This window comes from Aedes albopictus, chromosome 3, assembly GCF_035046485.1.
Source record: "Aedes albopictus strain Foshan chromosome 3, AalbF5, whole genome shotgun sequence".
NCBI classification, from domain to species: domain Eukaryota; kingdom Metazoa; phylum Arthropoda; class Insecta; order Diptera; family Culicidae; genus Aedes; species Aedes albopictus.
This window is the reverse complement of record NC_085138.1, coordinates 259323449-259340795: the sequence shown is the minus strand read 5'-3', so window position 1 is coordinate 259340795 and position 17347 is coordinate 259323449. Positions and strand designations below refer to the sequence as shown.

Here is a 17347-nt window from a genome sequence, read left to right as displayed (position 1 = left end):
TGAGACTGGATTGAACGTTTATCCTCAAGGTGAAACGGGACGCCGTGATATTTTTCCTATCTTTCCTCTCTTTTTAACAATTTGCCTCGCGATTTTGAAGATTTTCCCCAAGGGGGGCCACATGGAAGTTCTATCGCACTGAAGATGCTGAAAACCATTCAGCATATGCACTGCAAGTGAGCACACACAATGATAGGTTTTTGTTGCAAAATATGAAGTAGTATCTGAGATTACCATCTTAGTAGCAACAGAGCAATGGCGGATATTTCCTCGACCATCCCGTTTGCCCTTGAGATTATTTAGTCAGTACTAGCTGAAGATGATTAAAAAATAAATTAAAAAAAACTGAATTCTTTGGTCAGTGACTGACCCATTACCCGGAAATTAATGTGTCTCTATTATAAATTGCCATTAGTCCCGGAATGAACTAGCTTGGTTGAAATTTCATTCTGCCTTTTAGAGAACCGAAACACTTAGTGATTCGCTTTCTTTGTTGATTGGTTTGTCTTTATTAAAGAGACTTTCAGCCCTTGGCCTTCTCTTTCTTTGTGAAAATATCTAACTATATCAAATTCCTGGGACGCTTTGTAAAAATTTTCGACCAATATAAATAAAAATAAAAAAAAAACACCCGCTGAAAAATTGTTATTATCTTTATTATCGATATTTTCAGACTTCTGTCGTTTGACTAGCCTCATAAAATAGACTATTGGATTTCGAGTAAAACTTTCTCTTTGCGTTCAGTCTTGCAGTAGTAAGGACGTGTTTTTCATTTGCTCCCGAATCTGGTTAAGACTCTGCTAGTCCCCGAACAATGACCAGTATGATCACATGTAAGATTACAAAACAAAGTACGCTGGAGTTATTCGTCAATCGTTGGTGAATAATTGAAGGGCAATTCTACACGAAACACTGATGCAAATCAGAGTTAAATAAAAGCATAATCATGTACACTCTACAAAACTCGCTTGACTGAACCGCTTAAACCAAATCCGCGCGAGAATCAAATCATTTAAGCAAATTTGCGCAAAATCCAAGAAAAACATTTGCATTTTTTATTCAATTCCATATCAACATATTCCAGGAACTTCAACAGTTGTAAGTAAATAATGTCTATAAAATCCATCATAATTTTTTGAGGGGAATCAATGTTGATCAAATTTGGTTTGGTTTGGTTACGACTTTGAATGCATTTGTCTCTGTGATATAATTTGCTCAAAAAACATTCTAGTTGCAGGGAATTACAAGAGTTGCAAACATGAGCATCAAAGCATATTCTTTAATAATTTCGGAGGGGATGTTTCAGAGACTTCTCCAGGAACTGAAGTGTTCAAAAACTCCTCTTTCTTAAATATCTGGAAATCTTTCCACAAATACAATTAGGTTTTAATTGATAATTGATATAATATTTAATATGATGTAATTATACGAATATAATATCAAAATCTGAGCATATGGTCAATTCGAGGTTTTGCATTACCGTAGAATATCGAATAAAATACAAATATTTTTTTTTCTCTTATGCATCGGGAAAACTTTTCGAACATTTGAAAATTGGTTCAAAGATCGTAAGTAAGTGGCTACCCATATTATTTGGGTTTAAAATCATAACGTGTCCTACAATAATAATTGGCGGCACACAATTTGAATGTATAATTTGCTAACTCAAAAACTACTTGAAATAGAAGAACGTAAAACTGCTCAAAAATTCGCCAGAAACATATTTCAAAATTCAGTTTAACAAGCATCGTACTGCATACGGTACAACAACGCTTGCGGCGCAACCTACACAAAGAGGAACTTCGGTCTTACGACCGAATCGAAGTGAAATTGCAACAGTTTTTCCTTTTCTCTCTGCTCCACCGCATGCAGAAGCAAAGTCGCAGGAAAACAGCATTAACCCCCCAGAGCAGAGCAGAGAGAGAGAGCAAAACTTTCTGCTCGATCGGAAAGGAGCAATAACAATTTGCTTATGTGTTGGAAAACAGGATACTGATAAAGGGATTTAATCTAGAGGAATGTATATATTGGAGGAAGATACACACCAGCACACGCACACTATTAAGGAGAAAGAGTTATGAATGGCAGAATACATGTTTCGTTCTCTTGATATCTCTCAACATAAACCGAGGGACATGATGTCATGAAGGAACTCACTTCTGCGGGATCTTTCTTTATCAGAATGGCCTTATGAGCTAAGCAGGGTTAAGAAGGGAAAAATGACAATCAAGTCATAGATGACTCAAGGGTTCGTCCATACTGTCAGAAGTGGGTGGTTTTAGTGAGGAAAAGAACGATCCATAACAAAGTCTGAGAATGTTATTACCTATGGTAGATAGATGCTCCATATTCGACTAAGCTGCTAACAGAGAATTCTAAGATCTTTAATAATCCATGAAGTAAAATGTACATGGGTTTTACATTGGGACAAGATAAAGACAATCCAATTGATTACTGTCCGAGCGAAAGAAGATGTTAGTTCAAGTCAGATTTACAGTTAGGGAACGAGAAACCTCATTCTGACGATATGTGACACACTTTGCACCAAATAGCGAGGGAAGAAAGATGCAGGAAAACAGAAAGATCGTAGTAGACAGAGACGCGAGAAGATGTAGAGTTGACGGACGACGCTAAGGCTACTTTGTTTCTCTCGCTCACCACCCTGCTGCTGCTGATGAATCCATTGAAGAGGCCACGTCCAAGCTGCTGATGCTGCATGTTATGACCACCGCCATTCAGCGATTCTTGGGCAAGTCCCTCGTAGTCGTAGTCATACTTGCCCCCTCTTCTATCGCCTTCTTTTCCTCCGTTACCCCCCGGGAAACGCACATTGAAAATGCTACCCAGGAAATCCGCGAAGCCACCACTAAATGATCCACCGGGAGATTTCATACTTTATGAAGCACTAAACCAACTAAACACTTTAACAAAAAAAAAAATATTTAACTTTTTTGACTCAACTTTCCCCAACGCTAATTAGACACGCACGTTGCGATCAGAAACTAGGGCGAACGCAAATCATTCAATTGCATTCTACTCTACTGACTGCTGCAGATAACCAGCAGCACAGCCTACTACTCTTCCGTACCCCAAAGGTGTTTCCGTCGCCTTCCAGGCGGGTCTTCGACGTATTACTTCGATGGAACGCAGTTACCACCGCACACTTTGATGATAGTGTCCCCTGTTGTTTGTCTTCCACTTGAGCTTCGATTTCTTCGCCGGCGCGGCCACTACCGATTCCCCGTCTCCCGATTCGGGGCCCCAAGCAAAATTGCCTCCCGATAGTCACGCGAGTGAGCAACTTCTTCGGTACACTATGTACCTGACTGCACTGCACTATGTTTCTTCTTATCGCAAATCGACCAATTTTACCGCAGTTTTATCACATCAATATCAATTGTTTCGCATTCCGGACAATTACACGTAAGCGCAGTCCGACGACCGGTCTCAAACTATTACCTTTGGTTCCACGGGTACTGTCACAGATTTACCCGGTCAATTCCGCGGATATTGGTCACAGGACCACGGCGCAAACCGGACACAAAAGTTTAGCTTGCGGATCAGATCAGCGACGACACACGACACGGACATGGAACGAGACGGATCGAATCGAATCGAGAGAAGAAACCAACAACAAGCACACGTCAGAAAAGGATTGTGGATCAATTTTGACAACATCACCAGCTTCTCTTCTCAGCACCGGCTACTCTCGCTCACCACACCACCTCCCCCTCACCAATGACAAACGGTCATTTTGTCATCATTAACAATCATCAAAACATTACCGCGAAGAAAGGCACAAAAAGGATGACGAAACGAAGACGATGCGGTTGGTATCGGACAATAACATCGTCGTGAAAATATCTCGCGTTACGTTTGAAAACAGCCTATTCCAGAGTTCGAAGGTACGCGCTGCTACCTGGGAAAAGTTTATTTCTAGATTGAGTTTAAATAAAGGCGACAGTAACATGATCGATTTCTCTTCATCGACTCTCTCTTCTTCAAATAAAAGCGACAAGATGCAAGTTTGACTGAACTTTTTTACGTTTGGACGCAAGATCGCATCCCAACCTATAGCGTTTTATGGTCAAAAAGTGCAAACTTACTTGCACGCTAAGATCAGTTTACCTATTTTTCTAAAATATGGGTAAATTTTATTCAAATTTGCGTAAACTTTACGCAAATATGGGTAAATAAAACTCATATTTTGGAAAAGTGCACAACCTCATTTATAGGTAATATTAACCCATATTTGGGTTACAATTACTCATATTTGTGTCCACATTACCCATATTTGAGTTTTGTTAACCTATATTTGAGTATCATTTACGCATATTTGCGGTTGTGCACTTTTTGGAAAAAAGGTAAACTGATCTAAGCGTGTGCATCTTCTCACTTTAATTTGAAGAAGAGAAATCGATCATGTTACTTTCGTCCTTATTTTAACTCAATCTTGATTTATTGTATAGAGCTTGCTGACGTTTATTCACCTTTCTCTTTCAAACATGCAGGCGGAATAGGATTTGTTGTCATCAGGAAAGGTTTCCCGATGAAAACAAATCCTATCCCGCCTGCATGCTTGAAAGAGAGAGGTGAATAAACGTCAGCAAGCTCTATGCGAGAAGCACCGATTTTTAAGCATGGGGAAGCATCACCGATAAAATTGCAAACTTCCCGAATACAGTAGACGTTCGATAAGTGCAACTTGTTTACGTTTCAGTTACCGAATGAAATTCGCTAACTGCAACGACTGACAGCCGTCATCAAGTTGTCAATCGCTGTTGGACGCAGCCAAAGTGCACTCAAGAACATCACAATGCAGCTGTGTTGCATCCGAAAAACATCGCAACTCTGTTGACGTTTTGTTTTTGACAGATAGCGGTGCGATAACTGCAAAATTGTTGCACTTAGCGGACTTGCAGTTGAAAAGCATTGCAGTTAAACCGTTTTCACCGAGCGAACGTCTACTGTAAAAAATACAGTAGAAAAACCGAACGTTGTATTGTAACAGTACTATTTAAAACCATATTTTTACAATAGAAACCACTGTAAAAATAAAAATACAAAAACAATAAAATGTAATGTAGAACACCATACAGTAAATTGTAAATAAAATTTTTACAATATACTATACGGGTTGTTAAGTATCGTAACAATATAAAAAATTATTTTTCTCCATATATATTTTTTTGCAAAACCATACATTATACAGTAGACGTTCGATAACTGCAACATGTTTACGTTTCACTTACCGAATGAAATTCGATTACTGCAACAACTGACAGACGTCAAAAAGCTCTCAGTCGCTGCCGAATGCAATCAATGTGCATTCAGAAAACATCGCACTGCAACAAAAGTGCATGCGAAAAACATCGCATCGCTGTTGACATTTCATTTTGACGGATAGCGGTGCGATAACTGCAAAATTGTTGCACTTAGCGGACTTGCACTTAAAAAGCATTGCAGTTAAACCGTTTGCACCGAGCGAACGTCTACTGTATTGTAAATGAATTGTTATAAATACTGATACGTGGGTTTTAATAAACCGTACATTGTATGGTACACATATGGTTTCAAACAACAAAATGTACCGTAAATTTATTGTTTTTAATTGTAGTTTTACCACTGGATATACATTTAATTAAATGGTTTTGGAATGGTTCTCTTTTGTTATGTTGTATTGGTTTACATTACATAAACCATGTAATGTTATATTATCTTGTCATTTTCCTCCTGTTAATGGCATCTTAGGCTTACTAGCATTATGAGAATGCGCTTTGGGAATTGGCTTCTTTAGCGATGTTGAGATAATTCCATATTCAGAATCTGCATGTCAAACTGAGCCGAAATCCAAATTTTCATGAATTTTGGTGCCCGGGAACCTATTCAAAAATCAGTTTGAAGTTTGTATGGGAGCGATTTGTCGAATCACCCCTCGTCGCATTTTGTACTGGGCGAAGCTGTCAAGCAGTTGGCCAGCTGTCAATAGGTGATTTCGAAAAATCTTTTCGAAAGCGATTTTAGGTACCAAAATGAAGTTCTAAAAATCTGAAAAAAATCATGGTGGTTCAGAAAAAGGTGCTCTTTCGGATGAAATCAAAAAATCAATACATTTTTCTTAATTTAAAAACCCAATTCTCCAGAGCGTTTTGGATAACCTTTCATATATTGGATCGCCCACGTCTAATTCTGAGTCCAGGTCTGAGTAGTCTCTGATTACATTAACAGTTGAAGCTTAGGCTCCCATGCCCCACCAGCCAGATAACCGGGTTTCGCAAACTAAGCATTATTTGTGGCAACACTTTGAGCGGCATGATGGAACTATGCCGAGCGCGCTGAGCATTATTAGACCACTAATGTAGTTGCATGAAGTGGGTGACGAGGTACATAAGTATCATTACAGCGTGCTTAACCGTTATTGCAATATTGAGGCTCCAGTTTGACTAAAGTTTGAAATACACGTACATATGTATTTAACAACTCATTAGAAAACTGTCAAGTTCGATTCAAGTATAAGTTAGGTTAAGAAGCGAACCCACAGACGAACCTATATTAGAATTTCTTTCAGTATTCAGTCCAGTCCATATGTTAAAGATGGCTCTACGTTGAAGATAAAGTTCGTCAATCGTATTCCTCTCATCACACTCTACATACCTAGCCCGCCATATCTCTTGGATCTGCGATTCTTAAGACATCTGTGGCCGGATTCCGGCGCACAGTTTCTTCGAAGAGAATAAATTTTCTTCCATTGCTCACCAGCAAGAAAATTTCCTTCTCTTCGAAGAAAAAGTGCGCCGGAATTCGCCTACTGGTTTACTACACGAAAAGAAATTTCCATATCGAATGTATGAGAAAATGTTATACATTTTTGCCATTTCGTTTTCCTAATAGTGTGTATTGGAAAGTGTAATATAGTGCATAACACACAATAAATAAAAATTATAAGTTTAGCTTATGAATGTTATTCACTAATTGTAATGACTAGTATTAGAAGTGTTATTGCTTTTTTCACTGAAAATTTTCCTTGCTACGCTGAACAACATGACGTTTTCATCCAGCGAAGGCTTACGCGATACAGAAAATCGCTGAATTTCACACTAACACTGCAGAAAATCTGTCAACAATAACTCAATACACATGCATTTTCAGCGAAAAGATCTATTTGCATGACAACAATCCACTCCCATGACTACCTGGCGGCCGCCGTCAAATATCAGGATTGCCAACTGTCCGGCGACTGCTGTCAGTTTTCTTTGTCGCCGAATCTGGCGCTGGGTCTTCGGCGCGGAAACCCAAAGGTGGGAATAAAATTTTGGGGTTTGCGCGCAATATAGTATTTATTTATCATATCGAATAAAATTTACTGTCGTATGTTTTGATTATTGGTTCTAATTTATTTTTTTTCTTCATTATTAAAAAAAGAATTAAAGGAAATAGATTTAGCATTGAGTCTGGCGTAATATTTATTTATTCGATAAAATCACTTCAGCATTGAAAAAAAATAGTCCGGATCCCGACTAATCATCTGGGGATCGAACGAGCCTTCTTGGAATCGTGTTCTAGGCATCTCATGGCGAATATAAGAGGAAGTTTGAGCTCTTGCCTGATCCACTCAGACAGCGACGGACGTACAATGCCGCAAACGTTCAAGGATTCGGCTGAAGAAATTCTGGGGAACGTGTATTTTGCTGACCACTAAGACCGAGACGAAGACGGAACTGTGGAGATGGGAGACAGCAGCGATTCAGCCGGTGCTTTCATGATTCCTGCCGGAATCAACTCCGTCGGCTTCAACTCTGTCGAAGAGGAAAATTTCATAAGATATATCACTGAAAAAGATAATTAATTATTAGTACCTACCGTAATCTACAAGTACTCTTTGCCTTTGATGTCGCTACACACCTCTAAATCACTTTTATTTGCTAGCGCTGAAAGCTTGGCCGAAAGAAAACGAGCCACAATGGCTTCCTCCGTTCGAAAATACAACGGTACCGTTTTGTTTATGAAGGGGTTATTTTTCAAAGCCCGATCTTAACAAAATTATTAGTTAAAACTTATACATTTTGACCATAACACAAAACTTATACATGGTATAAGGATATGTTATTCATGATATTAAGTTCTAAAATGAGTGCAATAAGATGATGTTATAAAAGTAATTAAGGCGCATCTAATGAAAAACATAAATTGAAACTTATGAAGAAAATTATTAAATTTCTTTTCGTGTACTTATTTAAACATTTTATTGACTTTAAATTGATGTTTCAACTTATTCACTTTTTTCTTTCCTTTCCTTTGCATCATAAAGTCTAGTACGCACCTGGTAAGAAAAGCACTCCAGAAAAAATCCCTCTAATTACCAAAAGAATTTTGACAACTGATTAGTATGGGAAGAAATGTCACTTTTCCTTGAGGAATAATTGAACGGAATATTTTTCCGCAAGGAAAAGTGACAGCTCCATTTGATATGCCCGGCAGGCGTTACGAGCGTTACACAATTTTCATTTCTTTCCAGCTGCGGACCACTCAAGAAATTTTAACAGCGAAATCATTTCTTGACCGTTCCTTGGCCTATCTTTTTCCACAGTACTTATCAGGTGCGTACTACCCTTAAAAGTCACAAAGATCAACAAAACAAAGCACGGAAAAAATCTAAAACTGAATAAATAATTAAAAATGCACGGAAAAATAATGTTTCGGAAAAGTGAATGGTTCAAACGTAAGAAAAACAGTATACAGTAGACGTTCGCTCGGTGCAAACGGTTTAACTGCAATGCTTTTTAAGTGCAAGTCCGCTAAGTGCAACAATTTTGCAGTTATCGCACCGCTATCCGTCAAAATGAAATGTCAACAGCGATGCGATGTTTTTCGCATGCACTTTTGTTGCAGTGCGATGTTTTCTGAATGCACATTGATTGCATTCGGCAGCGACTGAGAGCTTTTTGACGTCTGTCAGTTGTTGCAGTAATCGAATTTCATTCGGTAAGTGAAACGTAAACATGTTGCAGTTATCGAACGTCTACTGTAATATAGTGTTACATATAAATCGAATGTAAATGTATAGTAGCTACAATGTGCGAAGCTTTTAGTGAACCATTTCATTACAATATACATTATTGTAGCTGGTACACTGTATGGTGCAGGAATAGTTTTCACCAAACACCCTATGGTTAGTTTTTATCCGGGTTATAATCTAATTTTTATGACCTTTACATTTAAAAATGTTCACAAACGCTATTTTCAAGTTCACAATCCAACCTTACTTTGTCTGACAGTTCAGCGAGATGTTTACAAGGTGTTCCGTGAGCGACGAAAATTAAATTCACGTTTTTTGTCCCGAAACCATTGCGATACGAAACTATCGATTATATTCTACAGTAAACGTTCGATAACTGCAACATGTTTATGTTTCACTTACCGAATGAAATTCGATAACTGCAACAACTGACATACGTCAAAGAATTGTCAGTTGCTGCAGAATGCAGCCAATGTGCATTCGGAAAACATCGCATTGCAGCAAAAGTGCATGCGAAAAACATCGCATCGCTGTTGACATTTCAGTTTGACGGATAGCGGTGCGATAACTGCAAAATTGTTGCACTTAGCGGACTTGCAGTTAAAAATCATTGCAGTTAAAGCGTTTGCACCGAGCGAACGTCTACTGTACTCTACTAGTACAAAATCAATCGTCTAACTACCGTTTTACTAAATTTGTAGCGATGCTGCAGAATGCAGCCAGCCAATGTTCATATGGAAAACATCGCACTGCAACAAAATGTATGCGAAAAACGTCGCATCGCTGTTGACATTTCGTTTTGACCTCGGTTTTGACGGGTAGCGATGTCATAACTGCAAAATTATTGCACTTAGTATAAACTTGTACTTAAAAAGCATTGCAGTTAAACAGTTTGCACCCAGTGAACGTCTACGTTATGAATTCCATCCGACCTCGCATCCGACTTAATCATATTCATTTTATCTGGGTGTAAGCAGCGGTGTCTTGGTCTCGATTTTTTCCGCATTCAAGTACCGTCAGATCGGTGTAACGCGCTTAATATAATTCACTTAAAGGCTATTTACACGGTAATGAATGTTATTGGGTACCGGACTGGACACACAAAATCTAAAGGTTTTCTTTGGTACATCCGAGGGTACATCGAGGTCTAGAAATTAGTCTATGGTGTAAGCACAGACAAACAGATGTATCACTTGGAACAAGAGACGAACCAGCCAAGGGCTGAAAGTCTCTCTAATAAAGACAAATCAATCAATCAATCACTTGGAACAAAGTGCGATTGAAACCATCGTCACAAAATCATAATCGCCCAGTGCTAATTACGCTGTGTTGCGCAAACACATTGAGTAGATGGCGGTAGTGAGGAAACCCCGCATAACCATGGACCATACTAGAACCACCGACAAACCGACGTGTCACTCTGTTTCCAAGATTGGCAAGAAATTCTAACCTCAAAACGTTTAAAAATCGTAACTCGTTCTGTCATTTTCGTCTTTTGACAAAAGAAACCTTGAAAAAGATGTCATAAAACAGCGCGAAAATTTCCAGCTGATCAATGTAAACATCACATACACTCTTATTTCTATCTCACCAATAGAAGATACAATCAACCATGCAATGAAGCTATTCAAAGAAATCCTTCGATATATGAAACAAAATAGTCAATAAGTCCGAAATCAAATATCCCAAACATAAAATCTTTCACCGGATGAAATTAATTTCAACGTTCATAACGAAATGTCTTCTTATTGCGGAAAACATTCAATGTAGGTTATTACTTCAAAATGTGTAAAATAATTTGACAAGGTAAAGTTCCTGTACGCACGCACACATAAAGAGGAAGCCGTGTAAATCATCGAACAGATGAAGCTAGTGATTAAAAGGAGAACTTATTTGCCAAGAAAAATTGGAAAAGTTGTATGAGCTGGCACGTCGGTTTGTCGGTGCAAGAACTGTTCGCCATACTGTTCACAACTATCTACTACAGTATCTCAACAGTATCGTATAACACCCAACATAACAATAAACCAACAGTACCGTCAACGGTTTCAACAGTGTGGTAGATGGTTCTCGAGCAAATTACAGTATGGGGAATAGGCGGTTAAGTTATGTTACAATAAAAAAACACTCATTTTCCCGAACAAAATTTTTCGATTACAGTTTGCCAGAAGGTCAATATACTATCCATTTTTTTCTCTGTTTACTGTTAAGCAAACAGTTCAATAATAGTTGACCTATAAAGTCGGAACAAAAATAAGCACTGCATATGTAATGATTGCTTTATTGTGCAGTACGGTACCGTAGCCCCCATTGTATTGCCTCCAATTTCAATCAGATATTTTTCGAATACAATTTAACAATTACCTTATTTTAATATAAAAATGGCCTTTTTATTGATAATTAAAGAATATTTTTTATAAAAAAGAAAGAAATTTGCGTCGTTCCGACCAGACTTCCAGATTTATAAAATCACATGATCACTCAACATTCAAACATAAATAGTATCTCTTAAAGAGGAATTCCACTGCGGTATAAGGATACGCCACCAACGCGCTCACGGTGGACACCGTGGACACACTTGAAGTTGTTATCGATCATTTCCGACATCAGAAACGAATTCATTCTCCACGGTGTGCATCAATGGAAAGATTGCATTTGGCGGAATGAAAGTGGAGAATCGGCCGGCATGCGTTGGATGCTGAGGTGGAATTCTTCGCGGATACACTCTGCCGGAACGACATGCGATGGGTGGTTGGACTGTGAGGTGCCGGGGAGGCCAGGAGACTTTTAACTCGCTGGGCACGATTTAGCATCGAAACTGCGGTAACCGTTCAAGGTCCTTTCAAGCATTCAAGCAGCTTCTTCCGCACCGACCTTCCAAATGCCCGATGGTCAATCCAAGAAGCGATCTGAAATCACATATAGAACATAAGAATTTCGTTGAAAGCAGCCGATGCGCAAAACTCACCTCGAGGATGTTGATTCTTCTGGTTAAACGATGAATACTGCAGTCCTAGGCTCAGCAGACCAGATTCCGGTTACCAGAAAGTGACCAATTAGTTTTCTCGGTGCTCCCGCGACGACGAAGACGCAATGTTTTGTTTTCAAAGCTTGCAAAGAAATTAAATGATGCTTCTCCAATTGTGTCGTTCACAAATACGAATAGGAGCAACTGTTTGCCATGCTGTTAAGAAGGTGTTATGCACTGTGAAATATGACGGTGTTAGTGTGTTGCGCTAGCATAATTACCAACCGTTTGATATAGTGTGATTGATTATTGCAACCATTTATTACGAATGTTCATGTTCATTTACTTTGACAATGTGTGCACACTAAAATATAAGGTTAAAGTTTGGTATGGGACATTCAAACTGTTAATAACTGTCTATAATTTTGGGTATCATATTGTTGAACATAATAGCCACCATCTGTGGCACATTAACCGTACCGTATAAAGCAAATTTACTGTTTGAAATGTATGGCAAACTGTATTTCTCTATGCGGGACGTCAAACAGGAGCAAAAACGATGCGAGCGTCATGAGCAAGAGATTTGCGAACTACCGAATATATGAATAATTCTTTAAAAAGAGAAACGATGGAAAGTTGGTAGAGTGAGACGTCTGTTTGTCTGTGGTGTAAGCTTCACGAATCATTCTTTCGATTCGATTCTATTAAATCAGTGGGGAGACACAGCTGCCAAACTCGGTACATCGCCGCTCTACCCATCATCGTTTTTGGTATGGCGCGTTTTAGTACCCACTTTCTGGTCGGTCTACCCTAACATGCTCCTGGTTTACGGGTGTGTGGCTCGCTTGGTGGCTAGTGTGCTGCTAGTGCTTATTTCGGAAATTACACATTTCAAACGAAATTCTTTCTTTATCTCTTTGCACGGTATTAAATATATGTAGCAGCGAAGCAGTGTCGATGTTTCCAGCGCATTTTTTCCATGAATTAGGCAATCAAAACAAAAACATTAGACGCCATGTTGAATCGAATGTTGGGTTGATGATTCTGGCCCTTCGTCATCCCCCTGGATTAAATAGGGTAAAAGCTCCCTTAGTGGAGGTAGTACCAATTGGCTTCTTTAGCGGTGTTGAGATAATTCCATATTCTGAATCTGCAAGCGAAACTGAGCCGAAATCCAAATTTTCATGAATTTTGGTGCCCAGGAACCTATTTAAAAATCAATTTGAAGTTTGTATGGGAGCGATTTGTCGAATCACCCCTCGTCGCATTTTGTACTGGGTGGAGCTGTCAAACAGTTACCCAGCTGTCAAAAGGTGATTTCAAAAAATCTCTTTGAAATTAATTTTAGGTACCAAAACAAAGTTCTAAAAATCTGAAAAAAATCATAGTGGCTCAGAAAAAAGTGCTCTTTCGTATAAAATCAAAAAATTGATACATTTTTCTTAATTTAAAAACCCAATAGTGGTGGTAGTGGCAATTTATCACTATTTCGACCATAAAGCTTGCAAATGACATTTTTAATAGATGCATCATAGCTAATTAATAACATTAATACAGTTTTGTGAGATGGATTTGCCGAAAAACCTATTTTAAACAATTATTTTCCTTAATTTTTCTGCTCCCTTGCACCTATAGTGGTGGTAGTGTTCCTATAGTGGTGGGTCCCATAAGAATTCAATGAGATACGCCACTATAGGAACCAATGTTAAATTCTACCTCCATAATAGGAACCGTGTACCTATAGTTGGTGCAAGTGATTTATTAGCAAAAACTGAAATAAACAATGGTTTTTATATTTTTCCTAGCAAGTTCAAGTGGAAAACTACCGAAAAACGCTTTCAGACTTTTTATTTTGTGGTATTATCAATTTTATTCAATTAGGTTTTTAAATTTAAAAAAATGTATTGTTTTTTTGGTTTTATACGAAAGAGCAACTTTTTCTGAGTCACTATGATTTTTTTCAGATTTTTAGAACTTTGTTTAGGTACCTAAAATCAATTTCAAAAAGATTTTTTGAAATCACCTTTTGACAGCTGGGCAACTGTTTGACAGCTCCGTCCAGTACAAACTGCGACGAGGGGTGATTCGACAAATCGCTCCCATACAAACTTCAAATTGATTTTAAAATAGGTTCCCAGACTCCAAAATTCATGAAAATTTGGATTTCGGCTCAGTTTGACATGCAGATTCAGAATATCGAATTATCTCAACACCGTTAAAGAAGCCAATTATTTTACAAGGAGCTACTAATAGCACCACTATTGGTACATTTACCCTACTGGAAATTTTAACGTTCGGTCCACTGTGCGTTCAAAAAAACATCGCATGAATATCCAAAACAAAACAGAAAAGATTAAAAACAAGCAAAACGACTTTTCCTTTCGGGCTCATTCACGGAAGTTTTAGTTGATTCGGCGGTCCGTATTCCGTCCGCATTCTCAGATGGACCAACGAGTGATATTCAAAGTGACCATTCCTCCGGAGGAAATACTCGCGACACGGTTGCTCATCTGCCAAGTGAACGGTTGCACCGAACGGTTCTCCAATGCGTCCCATCTCCAGATGCACCTGGCCAGGCATCATCGGCTGACGGTCCCATCAGTACCGATCGGCATCGGCGACGACGATCACGAGCACGTGAGGCATTTCCACTGTCCGGTGGAGTCCTGTGTTTACCACCTCGGTGCCAGCGGGGAGAAATTCTTCAGCTCGTTTCGGTACCTGAAGCAGCATTTTCTGAAAGTTCACTCGGTGAAGGTCAGTTTGAATTTGAAATGATAGCAACAAAAACTTGTTCAATTTAATTGTTTTTTTTTTTTTGGTTTTCCAGAATTTTGTCTGCCACGTTTGCGAAGGCCAGAAATCGTTCGCGACCGAGGCACTTTTGCGGGCACACCAGGCGAACTGTGGCCAATCATTCATTTGCAAGGTTTGCGGTTTCGGCTACGGAAGTCGAGAGGCTCTGCTGACCCATGCCAAAAGAAAGAATCACAATTATGAGGAAGTTCTCGCCAGTAAGGCGAGTAAACGAAAGTCGAAGTCAAATTCAAATGACGTAGCTGTGAAGGTGGTTAGAGAACAGAACTCAAAATCAATTCAAATTCAAACCGAAAGGCTTGAACCAGAGGATACGAGTAAAACGATCAGAAAATCTCAAACAACCCAAACAGATAGTCTCGCCCTGGAACACACTGAAAAGACTGAGTGTTCCACGCAGACTGCGCACTCTAGTCAGGGCTCATTGGAGTTCACCAGCACTTCAACGATGGACAGCTACTGCCAGACAAATCTGGAACAGTTCAACTATTTCGAAGATAACAGTCTTACTTGCTTCGGCAATGCGTCCAATCCTCCACTACCATCGGAATCGGTCACATGCGTCTGCACTGAGACGCAAACCGATCAGATCTACGACGAAATGTTCCCCAACGAGGACCGGTCGGATCCGATGCTGTACTCGCACATGTACACCCAAACCTGTGGGGATATCTTTTCCGACCTGGCTCTGGCCACGATCGAGACCCAAACCAACTGGGACGATGGGGGAGGATTGGGGGAGTTCCTGGTTTCGACTGAAACGCAAACCAATCTAAATCATAGTGGCCAGGGGTCCGGCTCCGGATCCGGAAACACCACCAGTGCCGACCAGAGGATTTCCTCCATTCAGACGCAAACCTCGGCCCGCAGCATGGAGTTCCTGAATGCCATCAGCTCGGAGAGCAACTCGATCCATACGCAAACTTCCTGATATTGTACCGACGAGGACGACTACCGGGTGGATTTCTATGGCGGGCTAAACTGACCGTAGGACGTGATATAAGGTGAGTGTTTTAATCTTTCTGTGTTACTTGAATATTCTAATCCAAAAAAAAGCGAATTTGATAGTTTATGGTGGTACCGATCGAATGTTGTTTATCTCGAAAACCTTGCCTTTGTCTGTTATGTCGAATGCACACGATCTCAATTACGTAAAAGAACATTGATCAATAATTGTATATATTTGCACTAATTTGCGAAATAATCGTTTTACTGTTCTAAATCAACCCGAAATCCGTATTAAAAACCAGTTACAAGAGGAATTCTATTTTTTGGGCCTCGGCTTAATTTTGCCTAGTTTGGGTTGAGGCTACGGTTAGGATAGCTCAGATCAATCTTCAGCATAAAAGAACAGCAACGATCTACCTTTGCAGACTTATGCAAAATGGTACAGCCCAAATGGCTTAGTTCAAGAACCTCACCTTCGCAAGGGGAATTTCTATCTAGGAAACCTTGTGAACCCGGTGTTTGCTATAAATATAAATCTAGATGAACATTTGAAAAGGGTCTATCTGATTTTTGTAAACAAACATGTGTAACAGATAGCTTGAAGAACACTATTTCTGATAAGGGTGTTGATGTGCATGGGTGGATGCAGATGGGCCTTACAGAGACAAAAACATCTAAATTGAGTTTAACTAAGGGCGAAAGTAACATGAGAGAGTTCTCTTCATCGACTCTCTCTTCTGGAAATTCAATCGAACTTTTTTACACTTAGACGCTACATTGCATCGCAACCTAGCGATTTATGACCATAAAGTGCAACCATTCTTGCATCTTGTCACTTTAATTTGAGGAAGAGAGAGTCTATGAAGAGAACTCTCTCATGTTACTTCGCCCTTATTTAAACTCAATCTAGACATGTTTGTTTGCGCAAAGCAGATAGGCCCTTTTCAAATGTTCGTTTAGAAATTACGTAATGGGTGCCGAGGATTGTCCACAATCTACGAACTTGGCTGCGGAAAAAAAAATGCGACCATGACTGCTTTCACTCTCGGTACGAAATGTGTTTGTTTCTATTCATGGCATTACATATCAACTGGAACACGGACTGGTTCTCAGCTTTTGTATACAGTGTATTTAATGAACACTTCCACAACTATTATTGTGGATTTACCGGCTACCTGTATTCTACCGGTTACTTAAGTAGCCGTTACAAAGTAGGGATAGGCGGGGCAATATGAACACCTGGGGCAAAATGGGCACCCTCAATATTTTGAAATATGCGTACTTTTTTGAACTTCTAATGAATGGAGAATATAGTCCATTTGTCTAAAACGTAGTTTCAGGAAAGAAACATTCGAAATTAAAATTATACTTGATTTTACACGAAAAAGTTGCGTCCTCCGTTTTTTGTGCATGGAAATTATAATTTTCACACCATCTAAAATAAGATTTAGTGATTAATTTATTGCAGGTCGACTAAAACCTGATATTTCTAGAACACATGCAAGTAGTTATGCTGTATCTACATGCTTAACATGTTTATATTTTCTTCTTTATTATATCAAAAATCAAGTTTGGAAATATCTTCTGCTGCCGGGGCA

General features: G+C 39.2%; 3 protein-coding genes and 1 long non-coding RNA gene across 6 annotated transcripts in view; 1 reads left to right on the top strand and 3 right to left on the bottom strand.

The window, feature by feature from the left end:
• LOC109424486 (calcium-transporting ATPase type 2C member 1) overlaps positions 1-3662 on the bottom strand; it is a 248513-nt gene extending 244851 nt beyond the window's left edge. The window contains exon 1 of one of the 3 annotated variants that reach the window (XM_062860433.1): positions 3089-3662. Coding sequence is in view for 1 of the 3 variants with exons in the window: in XM_062860429.1 (XP_062716413.1) it covers positions 2659-2892 (234 nt within the window). In the remaining 2 variants the exon portion in view is untranslated. Of the gene's footprint in view, positions 1-2658; positions 2971-3088 lie in introns of those variants that run through there. The other 2 variants (XM_062860434.1, XM_062860429.1) reach the window with 2 other exon arrangements.
• The window catches only part of LOC109424482 (FGFR1 oncogene partner 2 homolog), a 434776-nt gene that overhangs the window by 359962 nt on the left and 57467 nt on the right, over positions 1-17347 (bottom strand). The gene's annotated exons all lie outside the window — the stretch shown is intronic.
• LOC134290089 (uncharacterized) lies at positions 7019-8301 on the bottom strand. The gene is made up of 2 exons (XR_009998852.1): positions 7861-8301; positions 7019-7796 (listed from the first exon to the last, which is right to left on the bottom strand). It is a non-coding gene; the product is annotated as an uncharacterized LOC134290089 (long non-coding RNA).
• Positions 14268-15886, top strand: LOC134291937 (uncharacterized). The gene is made up of 2 exons (XM_062860405.1): positions 14268-14741; positions 14815-15886. The coding sequence occupies exons 1-2, from the start codon at positions 14427-14429 to the stop codon at positions 15730-15732; spliced, it is 1233 nt and encodes a 410-aa protein (XP_062716389.1). The 5' UTR covers positions 14268-14426; the 3' UTR covers positions 15733-15886.